Source organism: Archocentrus centrarchus, chromosome 24, assembly GCF_007364275.1.
Source record: "Archocentrus centrarchus isolate MPI-CPG fArcCen1 chromosome 24, fArcCen1, whole genome shotgun sequence".
In the NCBI taxonomy this organism is placed as follows: domain Eukaryota; kingdom Metazoa; phylum Chordata; class Actinopteri; order Cichliformes; family Cichlidae; genus Archocentrus; species Archocentrus centrarchus.
This window is the reverse complement of record NC_044369.1, coordinates 28448479-28467777: the sequence shown is the minus strand read 5'-3', so window position 1 is coordinate 28467777 and position 19299 is coordinate 28448479. Positions and strand designations below refer to the sequence as shown.

The 19299-nt window shown below is 42.9% G+C and overlaps 2 protein-coding genes across 5 annotated transcripts in view; one reads left to right on the top strand and one right to left on the bottom strand.

The window, feature by feature from the left end:
- The window catches only part of tab2 (TGF-beta activated kinase 1 (MAP3K7) binding protein 2), a 44178-nt gene extending 42442 nt beyond the window's left edge, over positions 1-1736 (top strand). For all 3 annotated transcript variants that reach the window (XM_030721432.1, XM_030721430.1, XM_030721431.1), the window contains exon 7: positions 1111-1736. In XM_030721432.1, the coding sequence (XP_030577292.1) occupies positions 1111-1247 (137 nt within the window). In that variant the 3' untranslated portion in view covers positions 1248-1736. The remainder of the gene's footprint in view (positions 1-1110) is intronic.
- Positions 1737-5071: 3335 nt separating this feature from the next.
- On the bottom strand, positions 5072-15686 carry LOC115774389 (probable ribonuclease ZC3H12D). Of its 2 annotated transcripts, none has more exons than XM_030721649.1 (6): positions 14616-14747; positions 14036-14445; positions 10100-10239; positions 7855-8089; positions 7627-7733; positions 5072-6442 (listed from the first exon to the last, which is right to left on the bottom strand). In XM_030721649.1, the coding sequence occupies exons 2-6, from the start codon at positions 14422-14424 to the stop codon at positions 5508-5510; spliced, it is 1806 nt and encodes a 601-aa protein (XP_030577509.1). In that variant the 5' UTR covers positions 14425-14445; positions 14616-14747; the 3' UTR covers positions 5072-5507. The 2 variants fall into 2 exon arrangements, with proteins under 2 accessions (XP_030577509.1, XP_030577507.1); XM_030721647.1 differs by lacking the exon at positions 14616-14747 and adding an exon at positions 15596-15686 and having other exon boundaries at positions 5073-6442.
- Between the last annotated feature and the right edge of the window lie 3613 nt (positions 15687-19299).

Genomic DNA, 19299 nt, shown 5'->3' with positions numbered 1-19299 from the left:
TAAAGTGTTACGCTTACACAACACTGAAGGGAGAAAAATGAAGGCGGTGCCATCCAGAAATACAGAACAGTTTTTCCACTTGTGAGCCTTAAAACTAAACACTAGTGCGGTATAGAGACACAGTGTCTGAGTTAGAATCAAGTGGGAGGCTGTTTTTATTTCAGTTTGAAAAATTGAGGTCTGAAGAGGCCGGCCTCATATTCATCCTCTGATTTGCATGTTGTAGAAACGTGGACCAAACAGCTTTTTGGAGGCTGTTCTGTGTCGCTGATACAGCGGAACTGCTGCAGTAGGTCTCACAGCAGTTCTTGAAATACTCGGGAAATTGAATCTAGTAATACGTGTTATATCACTGTTCATCTGTTGATTTATGGCCTTGTACAAAAAGTGACATTTTCTCAGGTGTAACATGAAGAGCTCCATACTTGGAGGCTGCATTTCAGCCCTCACATCACAGACTGCTGTTTGATTCCCTCACGGAGCCCATCATTTATACACTATCTTTTTAAAATATGTCTCTGGCTCCTCCCCTCAGTGGGAAACAGGAACAAAACATTATTGAACAAAAATTATGTTCAGGTCAGGTTGTGCTGACTGAAACAAAAACCAGGACGGTTCATGAGCATGAACACGAACAATCAGTGTTTTCATGACTATTTCACATGTGGCCATGAGGCCCGGCTCACAGTAGAGGAGCTGAGCTTCTTCCACTTTTCTAAGAAGGTCCAGAGGTTTAAACCTTCTGTGTTCTCCCCGTGGTTTCTCCAGCACTTCTGGTTTCGCTTTCTAAAACATGGAAAGTTCCAGGACACTGGCTGAATAGATTCTTGATCTCAAGAGTTTCATTTACTGGTTAGATAAAGTTTAGGGTTTTTTGTTTTGTTTTAATTATGTTAACTGGTTTATTGTAATCTGTCACCAAGGCACACTCTCACATACAGAAGGGAGGCATTAACAAAATATTACATATAAATGCTGATCTGTAACATTTGTTTATACATACATATATATGTAACATTTTATTTATACAGTAAAAATAATGTATTGCAACTCTCCCATCCCACACTCGACTCCTCCCCTTTCTCCTCCTCCTCCTCTTCTTGCTCTCAGACACGGGCGGTAAGAGTGTGAAGCCCATCACAGACCAGGAGGACGAGGGGACGCAGTGGAGCTGCACAGCCTGCACCTTCCTCAACCACCCCGCCCTCATCCGCTGTGAACAGTGTGATTTCCCGCGGAACTTCTGAGCCAGCAAGGCTGCGACGCGCCGCCCCTTCCTCTGCCCGGCTGTCTTCTAGCAGACTGGAACAGACAAGGGCTCTGTCTGTTACTTTTCCCCCTAGATGTATGAAAACCGGGACAGGGTGTAGTCATCATACATTGTGCAGCCCGTTTTTCCTTTTTTTTTTTTTTTTTTTTTTTTTCCCTCTTGTGTTTTCTCCTCTCTATAGGCGTGTAGAACGCTGTCCACTGAAGGCTTGACTGGACGGTGTTTACAGCTTACGTTTCTTCCTATAGGCCGGCAGAGTCGGATAATACCTCACCTTAGAGACTGGCATGGTGTGGGGTCCCCTTCTCCCCCTCCCACCCCCCTTGCTCAACAGGTGACACTTTACCCCGGGGATACCTCGCTGCTCCCACTTCACAGTATTACAAGCGTGGCCCTGCAGCGTGATTGCGCACATGCACACTCAACACAGATGTGCCTTTTGTTGATAATTTTTTTTTTTTAATTTCCTTCTTCTTCTGTGGTGGTGGTGGCATGACGGGGTGGGGGTTTGGGGGGGGGGGGGGTTGAGCCACTGTTCTCCACCTGAAGGGAACGCGTGGACTTTAAAGTTTGTTAGCTGTTTGTAGAGGATGCCAAAGGAGGAACCACCAGTGTTGCTGTCACTCAAATGTGCCTCCTTTCCTCAGCACCATTTCCTTTCTCTCCAGTCATGAGTTACAAAAAACCGGCTGCATGCTTTGTGTACAGAACACGGAGGCAGAAACTCCCCTCGAGCTTTTTACTGTACATAATTTTAGAACGTGCCTTTAAAACCCTTCTTCCTCACACTATGAATCACTTGTATTTCCTGTAAGTATAGCTTTATAGACTTTATTAACTTGTTTGATTCCCTTCTTTCAACCAAATAAGCACCGTGCTCCCTTTTTAAGCTTTGATTTCTGTGAGAGTTGAAGCCTTGCAGAAGGAGAGGAGTGGGGCGGTTAAAACCCCTCGCAGTCATCATGAAGCTACGTCTGCCCGGCCCGTTCATCGCCCGTGTCATTGCTGAGGTTCCTGTGTACGATCTGCAGATGCAGCAAAAGTGGAAGGCGATGGAGGAGTCTCCTTTTGTGTGTGTGTGTGTGTGTGTGTGTGTGTGTGTGTGTGAGAGAGAGTGTGAGTGAGTAAGTGCGAGTGTGTTTTGTTTTCCAGGACACCACATATGTTCGGGACTGTTGGGGGAGGATGCGGAGAAGGGTGGGGGTGGGAGGGGTTAAAAAGCAAAATGACAAACTGCCATCTTATCTGACAACTGGAATGTAGTTTTGATGTTTGGAGGACGACGACACCTCAGTGCAAAGAGACACTCATTCTCCAGTGCAATCAGGAACCACGTCAAAGTGCTCCTGGAACAGTTTCCATGTTGCTTTGTGCCTGAATTGGCTTTTTGTTTGGTACCAAAGATCAAAGTGAATATATTTCTGTTTAAAGTGTTCCCGTGCCTTACAGTCAGGCTTGTTACATCTCGGAAGCAGAAGAGGCGAAACGAACTGTCCACTCTGCATGCTTTTATTTGGAGCCTCCTAAGCTTTTATTGCAGAGGGTCTTTCTAAAGTGTACTTCCTGTCATGTTTCACTGTGGGATATGTGAAACGTTGGCTTGCATTAGTGCCTTTGTGTTGGTAATCTATCCTGTCACATCAAAGTGCCTTTTTTTTTTTTAATTTCTTTTCTTTTTGGAAACCCAAATTTTCATATGATTTTAAACTCACTGAATTATGAATTACAAATGAATTCTTGTCTCTTAAGCACTTACATCATTTTTTTTTTTCTTTTTCCAACCCCCCCAAAAAACCAGTTTTCAGCTTTATCTGAACCTTGGTGTGAAGAGGCAGTTTATTCATGTTTTAATTCATGAAAAAACAAAAAAAAAACCATAATTTGGACATCTAAAGTGTTTTGATTTTAGCTGGGAAAACTGTCTTTGTAACAGATAAGTTATTTGTAAAAATAAAAAAAAAAAATCTATTCTGAATGTTCGTGGTGTGTTTATGTTCTGAATGTTCTCTCCAGCAGATGGCAGTACAGCGCAGCGTGTGCAGGCCGCAGGGGTGGCCAACTCCAGGCCTCGAGAGCCCCTGTCCTGCAGGTTTTAGATGTGTCTCTGCTTCAACACACCTGAGTCAAATATAGAAGTCATTAGCAGGACTCTGGAGAACTTGACTGCATACTGAGGAGGTAATTCAGCCATTTGATTCAGGTGCGTTGGATCAGGGACACATCTAAAACCTGCAGGACAGGGGCTCTCGAGGCCTGGAGTTGGCCACCCCGGTTTAGAGGAACGCTTTTTGTGGCTTTTCACATAATGTTTTGAGAGAAACTATCGTCAAGTGGAAGATGTCCTAAATACGTGTTTGCTGCATGTTCTCTGTTCTTTCATGAGCTCTCATTTTAAAGTACAATATAAATAATCAACTTTCCAGATTTATTCTGGTCTGTATTCTGAAGATTTGGATGATTTACACAAGAATTAATTCCCTCTGTAAACCTTCGCCTGAAATATGACGACAAACAAATGAGAATTTTCAACCTGGTCTTATGTTTGCCAACATATGCAAAGTAGCAAATTTTTAGATATATGCCTCATTTGCATACTTGAATCTAAAAATAATTCAGAAGACTTGCAGTGCAAAACATTTAGTTTACTTTGATGGTGATATTTTAGAATTTTTACATATTAAATGTTTACTCAAAATAAGATTTTTCCATTCAGCAGCACTGAGAGCAAAGTTTCCAGATTTATTCCTACCTGTATTCTGACTTCATGCAGCAGCTTTGGAGGGCCTGTTGACAGCATTTTCTGATTTATGGAATGATAAAGAGATTTATAGTCTCCTCTTTAAAAAAAAAAAAAAAAAAAAAGAAAAAACTAATGAAATTAAATATGTTTAACTTTTAATAATTTTGTTAATTTTACTCTGGAGACGTAGGCAAAATATCAGTTATCACATTTCAGCCTTTATAGAACAGGGAAGAGTGAGACCAAGTGATTACAAAAGCTCTCCCATATCAGAGAGCACTTTGGCCTCTCCTTATTCTCTATTTCCTGCTTCCTTGTTTTTTATCCTCTTTTGTAAGTCAACAATTTTATGGGAAATGCAAAAAAAATCAAAAAAATCTGGCACACAGGTTTAAAAACTGGCTCAGAAACGTGTGTCTCAGCAGGTAGATGATGGCCTTGATGGGTGAAGTAAAACACCTGCAGTGTCATTGCTGGTTAGCACACTGGCAGCACTTTAAAGAGGATGTATTCTGCTTTCCCTTATTTGCTGTTCTATACTGTTCCAGTAGTTGATGCTCCTGTTAATCATGGCCAGTGTCTGAAATCATGTAGTATAAGCACAAAACTCCCAGTGAGTGAAATGCTTAGGTTCTACCAGGTCTTTTTTTTTTTTTGCTGCTGGAGGAGTTGCCCTCTGCTGGCCATTAGGAAGAATTCAGGTTTAAGGCACTTCTGAAGAGACTTTTCAGATCCAGAAACTCTTTAACTTAAAGTATAAGGCTCTGACGCAGTCCTAGGTGTTAACACGAAAGCTGTCGGTCTTGTGTTTTAATGGAGCGGCCAAAAAGAACGCTGGCTTACAGAAATAGGGGAGGGGAGCTTAAATCGCTGATTTCAGACTGAGGGGATGCACCGAGGCAGATGATTCACACACAGCTGCCTTACTGAAGCTACCATCAGAGGGCACCGCAGACACACCCAGCATGATTTTTAATAACCTTATTCCACTGCTTTATCTTGCCCTCTCTATAAAAACACTTTGAAACATTCAACATAGAGAACTAGCCAAAGTGGTTTGAATGCATTTATTTCTCAGCAAATATAGAAGCCTTTAGGATTCATATTAAAAACAGATCAATGACATTCTTTACAGAAATACAGAATATAGCGTTCCTCACTTTGAGGCAACATGGGAAAACAACACATGCTGCTTTGATAAAACATTTGTCGGGCTACAATAAGTAGCTTGTATGGAGCGTAGTGCATTGCACTTTTAACACTAGGATAAAGAAAAAGCATTCAGTCTGCTACACTTTCTGCAGATCCAGCCACTTTGTAATGCTTCAAATGAAGGTTTGCATCAAGTTCAAGCAAGGGGAATCATTTTGCACAGTATAAACTGTTATAATGACATAAATTCACAGTTAAGTACTCGCTTCAGTTTTGTCTTCTCTTTTGTAATGAGAACTCCAACATGGGCTCAAGTTTGAAGGCACCAAAAAAAAAAAGTGTGTTCTAGAAGGAGAATTGGCTCGCTCTGTGGGTCCGGATGAGGGAAATCAGTTCAGACACATCTGACACATCTGGGTAAGTATTCATGACTTGCTCCACCATGTTCTGGGGGAACAGGGTGCTAAGCTGGCTCCTTAAGCCCTTCCTCCGCTCGCAATTTGGGCTCTTAGCCCCACTGCTCAATCTGGGGTCCAAAGGGTTCACCTGCCCCCATGGGTCCCTGGGCAGGCTGTGTGTCTGTCTCTGGGAGGGCTGTCTGTAGTACTGCTTCTCTGCAAAATGAGCAGGATCCCCATTATGTGGTGGCACAGGTGGACAGGAGCTCCATGCCTGCTGCTGGTGATGGTGGTGGTGGTGGTGGTGGTGGCTGTTTGGGGACATTCTGGTCTGCTGCTGACAACATCTGCACTGGCTGCACAAGGGGCGCTCACAGGATGTCAACCCGTTTGGCTGCGGGTAGTAACCACCCCCGTTCAGGCAGATCCTCTGGCCGTTACCACCATACGAGCCCAAGTACTCGTCATGACTCAGGCTGTAGCTGGCCACCCCGCTGCTGTAGCTGTGCATGGGCTGCTCCCTGCTGTATTGCATGTCATTGATGTAGATCCTGGACAGAGAACTCTCCATGGAACTGAAGGCTTCATCTAAATCTGGACTCGGGCAGTGGTGGAGACTTGAGTTCATTTGGTTTCTCGGGCTGCTAGTGTCCCTATGACAGATGGACTGCTCCCCAGGTGAAGCCCTGTGTGACGGCTCATCTACACCTAGGGGTGGAGGGGTGCAGGAGGTGTACCTGAGCTCTGACTGATATGCAGAAGGCGAGACGTTCTTGGCTCTGTCTCTCAGGGCCCTTAGCTCATCAGCCACTGACAGCTGGGACTGGTTGGCCCTCTCTGGATGGTAGAACTTGCACTTTACTCCATAAGTACACTTCTTTCCTGAAAGGGAGAAATAAAAATTGAGAAATATTAAATTTCTTCCCGAAACATCTGTCGGCTCAGGATGCGTGTCTGAAGTAAGTCTTTGTTCCTTTGATAAACAGCTGCCACGTTGTAGAGTTCAGGCTAGCTGTCAGACAGATGGGTGTCTCTAAGGCCCAATCACTGACTGACAGACAAGCAACTGAGCCACTCCTCAGCTAAGCTCTTCCTGACAGATGAGTGCCTTAAACAAATTGCAAATTCTCCAGTTGCAATTCACTGCTGAATGAGTGAAAGGAGAGCCCCCTACTGGTTCAGTTTCTCATCGTTTGTTTGACAGCGAGCGAGTACAGGATTTCAACACTAAATTCCCTTACACATTAAAAACATTGGACAAGTCTATGTTAAAAAAAAAAAAAAAAAGATTGTGATGTGTTGAAATCAGAGTTTAGTAATGACATTTGGAGACTTTATACTTCCTCTGTGGGCTGAGAAATCATTCTAGTCTTATGAAATATTTTCAGAAACTGGTGAGATAATTTCAGGAATCCGCTGTGGTCAGTCTGGTTCCCAGATTGCCTACCCAGCAGTCAGAAAGCCTGGGCCTTACTGCAGTACTGTTTTTGTCTCTGAGTTTTACTGTAGTTTCAGACTCTTTTATGTGCTGGTTATGCTGGTGATTATGTAACTATGGGGATCTATGGTTATTAACCTCTGCAGCAGCTTAGGGTTAGGTTCAGGGTTGTATTTTAGCCACAAGCACTACTTTCAAAAACCAGAAGATGTCACTTCTTTGACAAGAATAAAAAGATGGAGCTTGAAAAAAGCAGAACAGGTCAAATGAGCTTAATCGGTCACTATAATGGATCACTTGATGCCTGCGTGTGGCGGTGGTGTGAAAGCAGCTGTTTGCATGTGCAGTTTGGACTGGAAATGTTGGTTGGAAACTTTTGGTGCAGGAGCTGCAAAGTGTTTGCTTGGTGTCGTGTTTGCCTCCTCAGGTTAAGTTAAACAGCAGTTTGGGTGTGGGATATCTCCTCAGAAATCACACATTTGTTTACCCAGCAGTTTCATTGATTGCAATGTTGATTATACACTCGCAGAGCTTCGGCTCATTGCTGCTGTACATGCTCTAAAATTCTTTAGGAGAGCACAAGGAAGTGTAATGTGAGCAGTCTGTTTGTAATGATATTTGTACTAACCGTATGGACAGTGCTGCAGCTTGTTTTCTGGGGTCCACGGCTTCTTCCTCAGAAAATCATCTATAGTGGGTCCATTTCTGCCCAGAGGATCATCTGGAGGCATAAACCTGCACCGACACAGAGTTACAGTCAGCCTAGCTGAATGCATTGTGCAACAGTGAGCTCAATCAGCTCTAACGTGCCCTCCAAACATGTGCCCTGGCCTGCAAACACTGTAAGAAGTCTTACTTGTCATTGGCGAAGGTGTACATCAGCAGCCTCTCCTCTATGAACTTCTTCCACTGGGGGTTCTCTGTCTGCAGGTCGCGGTAGTTGTCGTTGGACACAATGATGCCGTCTGAGTCAAAGGCCAGTTTGATGATGTACCGGTCATCGTAGCACACCACCCTCTTCCCGTTTACGCAGCGGGATGGTGTGTACACCAGGATCTTCCTCCTCTCCAGCTCGTGGAGAATATGTTGATCTATGAGTCACACGAGAATACCCGGTGTTAACCGTTTGGTGGAGTGCATTTTTAATCCTTTTATCATTATAAAGATGATATCTTAACAAAAAGTACCATAGCACACATTATACAAACATTACACAGGTTAGAGATTACTTTAAATGGTGCACGGGAATTCAGGCAGGTGAGCTGTGATCTTTCTTCAGTCTTTGTTTTTACAGCAGGAAGAGAAAAGGTGTCAGTTTTTACTCAGCACTGATAAAACCGTGTAATATGCTGATCACTGCTTTCAGGAAAGAAGCTATTTTTAGTCGGCATGATCCGACATGCACAACGTATGGGACTTCAGTTTTGGTGGTTACACTTCCTCATTGTTTAAAGGAGGCCTGCTTGTCACAACAAAACCAGGATAAAACTATTAGATGGGCTCTACTGGAATCCGCTGAAGTTGCCAGCTGCCAAACAGGATGAATCTAACAGCCAGGAAGGAGGAACGGGGATTTACCAGCAGCCGTCTGTTATGTCCCAGACTGGCAAAGTACATGACAGAACAGTTATAAAGATTTTACTTCCTTGAAACGCTGAGCTGTGGCTCAGAGGGTAGAACAGATCCTTTGCTGTTCAGAGGGTCCGTCTGAGCGTGCATGAATGTTAAAAAGGACGTGACAGCACAGAGTAAAGCCCCGTGTGAACCGGCGAGTGAGGCTTGTAGTAAAAGCACCGGTTCGCGAGTGCTTTGCTGATAACTGATCAGACACGGCGCACTGTGTGATACGCAGCTCTGCAGCTTGCACTGTTTTCTTCAGTTCATTTAAATGAGCTGCTTCTCTAACTGTAAAATGCATCATTTCCTGTGAAGCAGACTTTTCTGTATGGAAACTGTGACTGTTTATAAAGTACTTCAGACGACAGCTGACACTCATGAACTGAAGGAAAAAAACAAAAAAAAAAAATCTGATTTTCTGATAATCGCAGCAATTAAAAGTTCAAGTGTCGTGCATCACAGTTTCAGCTTGGGTTTATTTAAAAACATGCACACACACAGTTTGTGTATTTCATTGTATTGCATTTCTATGCATTTCAAAACCGCATGACATATTAACTTTATTACCATTGCCCCCGTTTGGATTATGACACACGTGGTGGAAGAAATAAATAAATAGACAAAATGTGGAACCAGCCAACTGCATCTGAACTCCGTTCCAGCTGACAGCTCAGCTGACGGCCTCCTGTGCATCTTATCGGCAAATCCCGTTCGTGTGATGCTATATAGACAGTTTCAGCCTACGTACAGTTGCGGCTACCGCTGCAAACCGCTTTGCAACCTACGTGGACCTCAGCTCCTCCTTCAGTGTGGCTTCTGGCTTCATCAGTGTTATTATTATTATTCATATCTGTTGTCACTGATGTGCTTCAGTCTGTTCAGAATTGAATTCAAAATCTTTCTCCTCACATACAAAATCTTGATTAACCAAATCTCAAAGACCTCATCGTACCAAATTATCCAAATAGAGCACTTTGCTCTCAGGCTGCTGGCTTACTTGTGGATACTTAAGAGTAGAATGGGAGGCAGAGCCTTCAGCTTTCAGGCCCCTCTTCTGTGGAACCAGGATTGGATTCAGGAGACAGACACCCTCTCTATTTTTAAGATTAGGCTTAAAACTTTCCTTTATGATAAAGTTTATAGTTAGGACTAACATTTTACATTTTGTGAAGCAGCGACACCAGAAACTACTGAGCCATGAAGCTGTGTGACTAAAGTGTGACGCTTGAATGTAAACGTTGCTCCAATTACAAAACCTGAAGTCATGAAGTAACTGCAGGGTTGGAGCTGGTGAATCCACATAAAGCTTTGATTCTAGTTCGCCCTGATTAGCAGGTCTCTATTATCACAGCACTTCCTCATCAGTGAACAAGAATCATTTGTGGAGACGTTACAATTACAGATGTCATTTCCCTTTAGCTGACCTCATGCCGTGTCATTCTGACACAGCATGAGGTCAGCTGAGCGCCGTCAGGTGACCTTACCTGTGATGGGTGCCTCGGGCTTTGGCTGCTCCTTCCTCCACAGTGGGACAAACACAGTGATGTTGCGCAGCCCTTTCTCCCAAAACCAGTTTACTGCCAGCTGGAGGCCCTGGCACGAAAACACCCTCTTGTTGCCATGGCTAAAAAAGACACAAAAGCCAGAGTCAACAAATATGGAAAAAAACGAAAGGAAAAAAAAAAAACCCTCCTTCTTTTGAGCTAACGTGCACATTGTACACATACATGCTTCTCCCTTTTTTCAGGAAACTGATGGTGTTGCAAGTATGCTGTAAGTTCAGTACTTCACAACTGCAAAAGCACAGATGAGTCATTTTTGACTTAAGTGAGACTCTTCATTTGGATTCATTTTGTCTAATTGGGGGTGGGGGGGTGATATCAACAGCCTTCTCCAGGAACGTACCTGTCATGAGAAGTTATTGGAAATTTGAGCAAAACAGAAGGTCTCATTTGTTTTGTTTTTTCAGAAAAACACACGTATAAGGAGAAAACCTTCCACTGTTGCACTGCAATTATTATCATACCTGCCCTGCAGAGTCTGCGACAACACGGTGCTTCTGTTTGTTCTACTTCAACCTTCATTCTTTGCAACAGTTCAGTGTTAATTCTCTGAAATACAAACCTACTGTGTAACCCGCATGACTGGGATGCATTCAAAAGGCTTCAGAAGTAAACAAGATCGTTTTGCCTTCAGGAAAAGAAAAAGAAAAAGGTGTGTGCGTGTGTGGGTGTTCCCCTTCTATTCATCAGCAGGAAGTGGCAAGACAACTTTGCATACAACAGGTAACAAAGATAAAGGTTGGCATGAGCTAGTTTATGGGTTCTGTATAATCTAATCTGCCTTGCATAACTTTGCTGATCGATCACAGATGATACTTAAATTATATTTCCTTGCTAGTTTAAACTTGCAGAGCAGCCAAATGAATTCAGACAGCTGCAAAGGGAACAGCAGAGGCGTGTGAACGTTTTACAGACCGACCATTTTTAACAATATTTCAATTAATTTCAAAGTTTGTGTGGATAACAATGTTACTCCCTGCTTGTATCATTGTCTTTATTATTATCAGTTTAATTCAGGGTGGCTGTATCTCAGGAGGTGGAGCAGGTCATCTACTAATTGGAAGGTTGGTGGTTCAATCCCTGGCTGCTCCGGTCTGCAGGCCAAAGTATCCTTGGGTAAAATACTGAACCCTGAGTTGCTCTCTGATGTGTTCCTTGGAGTGTGGATGTGTGTGAACGTTAGATAGAAAGAAATCAGGTATAGAAAAAAAAGCACTTGTATGAATGAGACATGCTTTATGAAGCACTTTGTGTGCTTCAGTAGAAATTATTATTATTATTATTATTATTAGTCTAGTTTGTGGTGCCATTTTTAGCTCTGCTTTGATCAGCTTTCAGTACTTTCTAGACTGTCTTGCACACTCCCGGGAGGTGCTGTTTGTCCAGCTCTGAGCCTCATTTGGTTGCAACTTATTGCCCAATTTCTTAAAGTTGTAAAGGAGTGTTTGTGTTTTGAAGTTGTGCTTCTTGAGTCACTGATTTGAAAAGCTTTCAAACATTACACAAGCAAATGACTAGTATAAAACACACTGAACGAATCATACATTTGGCTTGACTCACTTGAGTCACGTGATTTTGGCTTATGTCAGACTCTGGTGTTTGATAGCTTGGTGCAAGCACTGTCTGTCTGCTGCTGGGCAGGCACATTAAAGGAAAAATATATATATATATATATATATATATATATATATATATATATTTATAATCTATTTATAGAGAATTTTTTCACAAAAAAACAGCTGTCTGCTGCTTGATAGTCAGGTTTCTTGAGTCCATGTGCTGCTGGGTGGGCAGTGTGCAGTGAATTTATCACTGCAGTGTTAATTGTAAGCTGCCATCTGCTGCAGCTGTAAACACTGAAGTTGCAGGCTTAATAATTAGCTAAAATAGGCCAGAGTGTTCTGTAAGGCTGAGGGGAACTACAGTCTGAAAAATATTTCCCTGTGGGTTTGTCACTGTGAGCGACATCCTTCACACTGCATGACAGCCTTTAAATCCATCAGTAATCTATAAATCGCCGCGGCTTTATATCCCCACACGGGATACCTGAGCTGTCAGATCAATGCTCTCACAGATCATCTACAAATTTTCCCTCCAAAAATGTTTTACGCAAAGACACAAGTCTAAAAAAAAAAAATTTTAAATTCTGTCACGCATCTTAGGAAACGCTGAAGTGTAGAAGTGAAGTGTAAAATTTCCATGAATGTGTGAATAACCGCAGATTATAGAGTGCTTTACTTTTCAGATTTTTACCTTTCTGATGTGTGAAGCCCTCGCTGTGGGGCACATGTGTGAACGCAGTTGTGTGCCAAAATGTGAGAAAAAGGACTGAAGTGAGATTATATGATAAATGTAGGCATGGGTTCAGAAATGACAAATTTACCAACGAAAGAATGCGTGGGTGCTCGCTCCAAAGAGACGTGGGCGTTTGCAAGGATCTTGCAAAACATGATGTGAATTGCATTGTGGGAAATGTAGGAGTGGTAATTTTTGCAGCAGGGCCTAAATCTCTTTTGCAGGTAACCCACTTTAATTGCACTGCAGTACCAAGAATCTCAGTCTTTAAATGTCCACATAAAGTAATCAGATTGAGAGAGAGTAGCGAGCGCCACCGAGGGCTGAAATTAGGCTGATGTTTCCCATGAGAAACTCGGGTTCCACTTAACGATGACAGGCTGAGTGTCAGTTCCACAGCAGATCTTGGAGAAGGGAAACAATAGAGGGAGACTGATGTGAGCCAGCCCCCTCGCAGCCTCTGAGGTTTCACACCTGAGGCCGGACTACAGTTACACCGCCTTACCTGGGAATAAAGCAGTGACGGTAAATACTCGAGCCTGCTTCCTCTTTCAGCTCCCTACATGTCCTTACAGGAAGAAGTGTTATGAAAACATTGTTCTTTCTTTTTTTTGTTGTTGTTTGGAATTCATACCATACCATACCCTCTTTGAACTGAGCGAATTTTAACTCTGAACTTCCTTGTGATGACAGCATATGACGCTATAGTAAATTGTTGCATGTGTCACAAGTCACAGTAGACACAAACATCACTCAAAACAGCTTAAACCTGATGTGAAAATTAAGGATGAAGCGGTGTGGATGTCACACTGCCCTTCAGGACATAATGTAATCTGGAATTGAGTAAAAAAAAAAACAAAAGGGAGAAGAATGTCAGCTCAGATCATCTTTTCACTTCCCACATCTTTAAAGAGGAAGTGTGTTGCAATCATAAATGTGAACTGAAACGAGCTCTAACGCAGACAGAGCTGCTGGTAATAATTTGAAAAGTAAAGTAGTCCTGTTATAATGTTTCTCCTTCAGCTTCACACACAGCACAACGTGCCTCTGCTCTTTTCTTACCCACAACTCAAGCAAGTGTTTTTTTTCCAGGAAGTGATTACACTTATTTTCTTTCACTGTCGTGTGAAAAAAAAATGTTCAGTTTCTTTGTGTCTGAGACTGTTTAGTTTGTCTAGAGGGTAAAGTGACAGCACGGCTTCAGCACAGTTCTGAACATCCATCAGGTCTCTGGCACAAATTTAGGGTTAAGGTCAGAGTGAGGCAGCATTGCAGCCACATGATCGAAATTGTGCCCTTTCTTTTTTAGATTTTCCTTTTTAGTAGGTGAGACGTCCCCAAACGTGTCACGTGTTAAAAAGCTGACATAAGATGAACTCATCACTTTTCTACCCCCTACATAATATCTGTCAGATATGGTTACTTTGCATAGAACGAATTTACAGATGAAATAATCCAGTAGTTACATCACGTACTGCTTAGGGTGGTGCTGCTGTAACCCGAGTACTACTTTCACTGTATTGCGAAAACATACACAAAGTAAATCTCGTGTAGCTGACCCACCTCATGGCCACGTTGCTGCCATCTATAACCACGGGTCGAAATCCAGCAGCCGCTTCTCTGTCCGGTCCCGGTCTGGCTTGGCTGGGACTGGGACTGGGGCTGCAGCCTCTCGGCACCAGCTTGGGGCTGTTTGGCACGCTCTTGTTGTTGTAGGTGCGAGTGTGGCACGTCTTTATCAGCTCCTCTAGGATGTCGTTGGTCTGCGCGTCGTGTCGGAGGCTCTCCAGAACCCTGAGGATGTCGTCGTGATCGTATCCTAACTTGAGAAAGCGCTCCACTTTGGCGTCCATGGCTGACAGCGAATCAGAATGTTTCCTCTCCTCCTCCTCTGCGCGCTCGGGGCCGTCTGACTGGGGAATCCAACTTTTCGCCTCCTTATGGTGGCTCATCAGCGTTTCCACGGAGACAACCTGTGTTTTGGAACAGTTGACAAGTGTCAAAAAAAGAAAAAAAAGTGAGGGGGGGGGGGGGCGAGGGGTGGAGCCAAAGCCTGTCGGTATAAACACAGGAAGCGCAGCTGCGGTCTCACAGGGGTTTTTAGACAAATTTGAGTGCGGTTGATTGAATCGGCTCTACTTACCACAAACTCATGACTAGCAGACGCTTCACTGACGTCATGCCGGTTAGGAAAGCCCCTGTCTCTCACACACAAACATTAACAGAGGCGCAAAGGGTCTGCGCTGATCACTGCTCTAATTTTACTTGCAGTGTCACCCAGGTCTGCTACCAAATCATGAATGAATGGAACTGATGAGACTGTGGGCACTGATGCGAGCAGGAGCCGCTCCCATTCCTGACGCGTGCTTTCTGGAAACCCCCCCCGAGCTCCAGGTCCAAAGACAGATCACACTGATGTGTGTGAGGGTGAAAAAAAAAAACAAAAAACTGCTGAATGACTCAACCCACTTCTTCTGTCTTTCCTCCTACAAAGGCAGAGCTATTTCGAGTGCAAGACCTTTACAATCTTCTCACGCCTGAAACAATTAAACCGCTTGAAAGAAGAGTCAGTGAGCCAGCGCGCAGCGTTTCCAGATAAAACATACCATCGTACTTTGAAGTTTTGGTTCATTGTTTAACTCTTTTAGCAAGTTGAACGGATTACTTTTCTGCCATTCACATGTTAACGTAACATTTAAAGTATGAGGGGGAAAAAAATGTTTTTCTCACTAGAAAAGGACATTCCACAAACCGGGAGAGGGTGTTTTTATCTGACACATCCTCTCCAGCACTTCACTCTGCAAGGGGCTTCACTCTGCACAGGCGTGCTACAGCTTGCACCAGACCACATCCTTCTCTGATCAGCTGATAGTCTGCAGGGTCCTCACGCACTTTTCCGATGACTCCACACAAATCTCTGCGCGTTCCCCGCGCCTATCCAACAACCTTTGCGCTCTGCAGCGCTGCGCCCAGGGCAGTCCGCACAGTCTGAGGCGGACAACCAGCCATCTCTCGCAATCTGCCGCATGACAGGCTTCAGTAACACAACACCACAACCGTGGAGCTCACACTCAACAACACGAACAGCAAGCAGAGCTGCACCGACTTTTAGTTCAGACTTACAGATTCAGCAGGTGGCGGCTCGCAGGCGCAGCGTGAGTCTCTCTCCTCTGTGTGTGTGATCTGCTCTCACTGAGTGACTTACCCCGACAAAACCGCTGGTCTGTGTGAAGTAGCTCTTATTACTCATTACTCATTGGAGGAAGTAAATGCTGCTGAGAAAAAAAAAAACGAAGAGAAAAAACCCCACTGTGACCAGTAAGGAAGAGAACATGTAAATTAGTGATCTGAACTTCCTTATCTGCAGCAGCCAGGGCTGATCTGGGATCTGGGAGTCAAAGGGATATATATTTGACCTTTCTCCTCGCTTTTTTTTTTTTTTTTTTTTTTGAGCTCTTGTGGAGTGGTGTAATAATTGAACGTCTGTTTCTCCAGGAAGCATGCCAAAGTTAGACTAAGGTTTTAGACTGCTGACCCTTTATCAGTCGATTTGACATTTTCTTTCAATATAAGTGTGTTTAAGGCAAATCTGTGCCATTTTCTGCCATTTGTCCGCTATTTCGGGACTACGTGTATGGTTTTAAGTAAGTCTACTGTCAGGCTTGGAGTTCATGTGCATAATGCCTGTGTCTGCTACTATAGGATGGTCATTGGGTGTACACTTAAAAATTATATTTATATTTTTCACTTTGTGGTGACAGCAATGAGGAAGAAGGTGTCATGTGTGAAGCAATGTGGCTGTCTTATGTTGCCTAAAAAAAGAAAAAGAAAAGTAATGCAGAGTTTCAAAAGTTCTGCTGATGAGAAATGAAATGAAATGAAATACCAAAATTACTAAAAAATTTACAGCATACAAGTCACAGTCTTTCAGATATTCTATATGGGCCTAAATTTGTTCTCCAGCCTTAGATTTTCCAACATAACACACAACATAGCATATATGTTATTATATCACTGATAAGAGATTTAGAAGAGACCTTAAACACATCACACATGTCAGTTTGCTAACCTTTTTATCACACAGAACAGATCAAACAAATCAAGCATGAATCCTGTAGTGATAACATATCAGGCAGTACTGACGCAGACACAACCAGAAGGTGACATCCAATCTAACCAAAGTGACACATTTTAATCTTCACAGCATCTCAACAACAATAACAGTGACATGTGATCTTTACACTGTCACACAGAAATCAAACGACCGTGTGCGCTTCCATCCTGAGACGCCGCCGGCTCAAATCAGGCACCTGAGCGATCACAGGCCCGGGCCTTCACGCAGATGGGCTTTTGGAAGCGTTACTTTTTTTCCAGGAACAGGAACTGAGTTTTTATTTATGCATGGATGGATAATTTGTGATATTCATAATACATTAAAAAAAATCTGGCACCACAGACTGCAATAGCGAGATATACGTTACCTGAAATGCCTCTAGTTCTGGGAGCTGCACTGGTCAAAGTGCACACACTGAGGTGTTGGTGTTTGTTCCCACACAAAGCCACTGTGGATTCATTACCAGTCAATGGGCTTTCTGGCATACAGTTTTCAACCCTTACATAAAAAAAAAAAAACAAAAACAAAAAACGTTTACTGAGATGAGAAACAGACTGATGACCCCATGATGATATTATGATGATGGCATGAAAGGAGGAAAGGAAAACTCAAGAATGATGTGAATACAGAAGAATGATATAGGTGATGAGGAACAGGAAAAGCCACTGTCACAATGAAACAGCAGTAACGCCGCCCATGTTTTTTTGCTTGTGCACTATCTAACCAGGATGTTGGACATGCACAAAAAGGAAATAATATGATTTTAATGGGGACTTGGTAGTGTGTGTGTGTGTGTGTGTGTGTGTGTGTGTGAGAGAGAGAGAGAGAGAAAGAGATAGTTCAGAAGGGAGGGGCAGGTCAACAATTGCTGATTGGAATTTTTTTACTCATACTTGCGTACATGTTTACCATGAGGTGAAAATTCAAGACAAGTACACTGTTAGGTCAGGAAAGTCAACGGAAAAAGAAAAAAGTTTTGGTGTGTGTTCTGTTGATGGAAATCTAGCACAACACAACACACCACTGCCAAAAATCTGCTCTAATAAGATGGTGTCGATGCTTTAAGGTCATTTTATTTTGTGATAATATACACTGTGTGGGCACAATAAAACCAGCAGCAGCAGGTGAATGTCTCATTACAGTGGTGCTCATGAAACATATCAGGGAGAAAGTAAACAGTCATTTCTTGAAGATGATGTGTTCAGTTCAATTCAGTTTTATTTATATAGCGCAAAATCACAACAGTTGCCTCAAGGTGCTTTATATTGTAGGTAAAGACCCTACAATAATTACAAAAAAAAAAAAATCAATCAAAATGACCCCTTATGAACAAGCACTTGGCATCACTTGGAGGGAAAAACTCCCTTTTAACTTGAAGAAACCTTTGGCAGAACCAGGATCAGGGAGGGATGGTCATCTGTCATGACCGGTTGGGGCTGAGGGGAGAGAGACAGGACAAAAGACACACTGGAAGAGAGACGGAGATTAATAATAACTAATGATTACATGCAGAGCGTTGTATAAGCAGAGTAAAAAGAGGTGAATGAAAAGAAACACCCCCAGCAGTCTAGGCCTATAGCAGCATAACTAAAGGCTGGTTCAGGGTCACCTGATCCAGCCCTAACTATAAGCTTGATCAAAAAGGAAAGTTTTAAGCCTAATCTTAAAAATAGAGAGGGTGTCTGTCTCCTGAATCCAAGCTGGAAGCTGGTTCCACAGAAGAGGGGTCTGAAAGCTGAAGGCTCTGCCTCCCATTCTACTCTTAAGTATCCTAGGAACCACAAGTAAGCCAGCAGTCTGAGAGCGAAGTGCTCTATTGGGGTGATATGGGACTATGAGGTCTTTGAGATAAGATGGTGCCTGATTATTCAAGACCTTGTATGTGAGGAGAAGGATTTTAAATTCTATTCTAGATTTAACAGGGAGCCAATGAAGAGAAGCCAATATGGGAGAAATCTGCTCTCTCTTTCTAGTCCCTGTCAGTACTCTAGCTGCAGCATTTTGGATCAGCTGAAGGCTTTTCAGGGAGCTTTTAGGACAGCCTGATAATAATGAATTACAATAATCCAGCCTAGAAGTAATAAATGCATGAATTAGCTTTTCAGCATCACTCTGAGAAAGGATGTTTCTAATTTTAGAAATATTGCGCAAATGCAAAAAAGCGGTCCTACATATTTGTTTAATATGTGCATTGAAGGACATATCCTGGTCAAACATGACTCCAAGATTTCTCAGTGTTACTGGAGGCCAGAGTAATGCCATCCAGAGTAAGTATCTGGTTAGACACCATGTTTCTAAGATTTGTGGGGCCGAGAACAAGAATTTCAGTTTTATCTGAATTTAGAAGCAGGAATTTAGAGGTCATCCAGGCCTTAATGTCTTTAAGACATTCCTGCAGTTTAACTAATTGATGTGCGTCATCTGGCTTCATGGATAGATGAAGCTGGGTATCATCTGCATAGTAATGAAAATGTATGCAATGCTTTCTAATAATACTGCCTAAGGGAAGCATGTATAGTGTAAATAGAATTGGTCCTAGCACAGAACCCTGTGGAACTCCATAATTAACCTTAGTGTGTGAAGAAGACTCCACATTTACATAAACAAACTGGAGTCAATTAGATAAATATGATTCAAACCACTGCAGTGCAGTACCTTTAATACCTATAGTATGCTCTAATCTCTGTAATAAAATGTTATGGTCAACAGTATC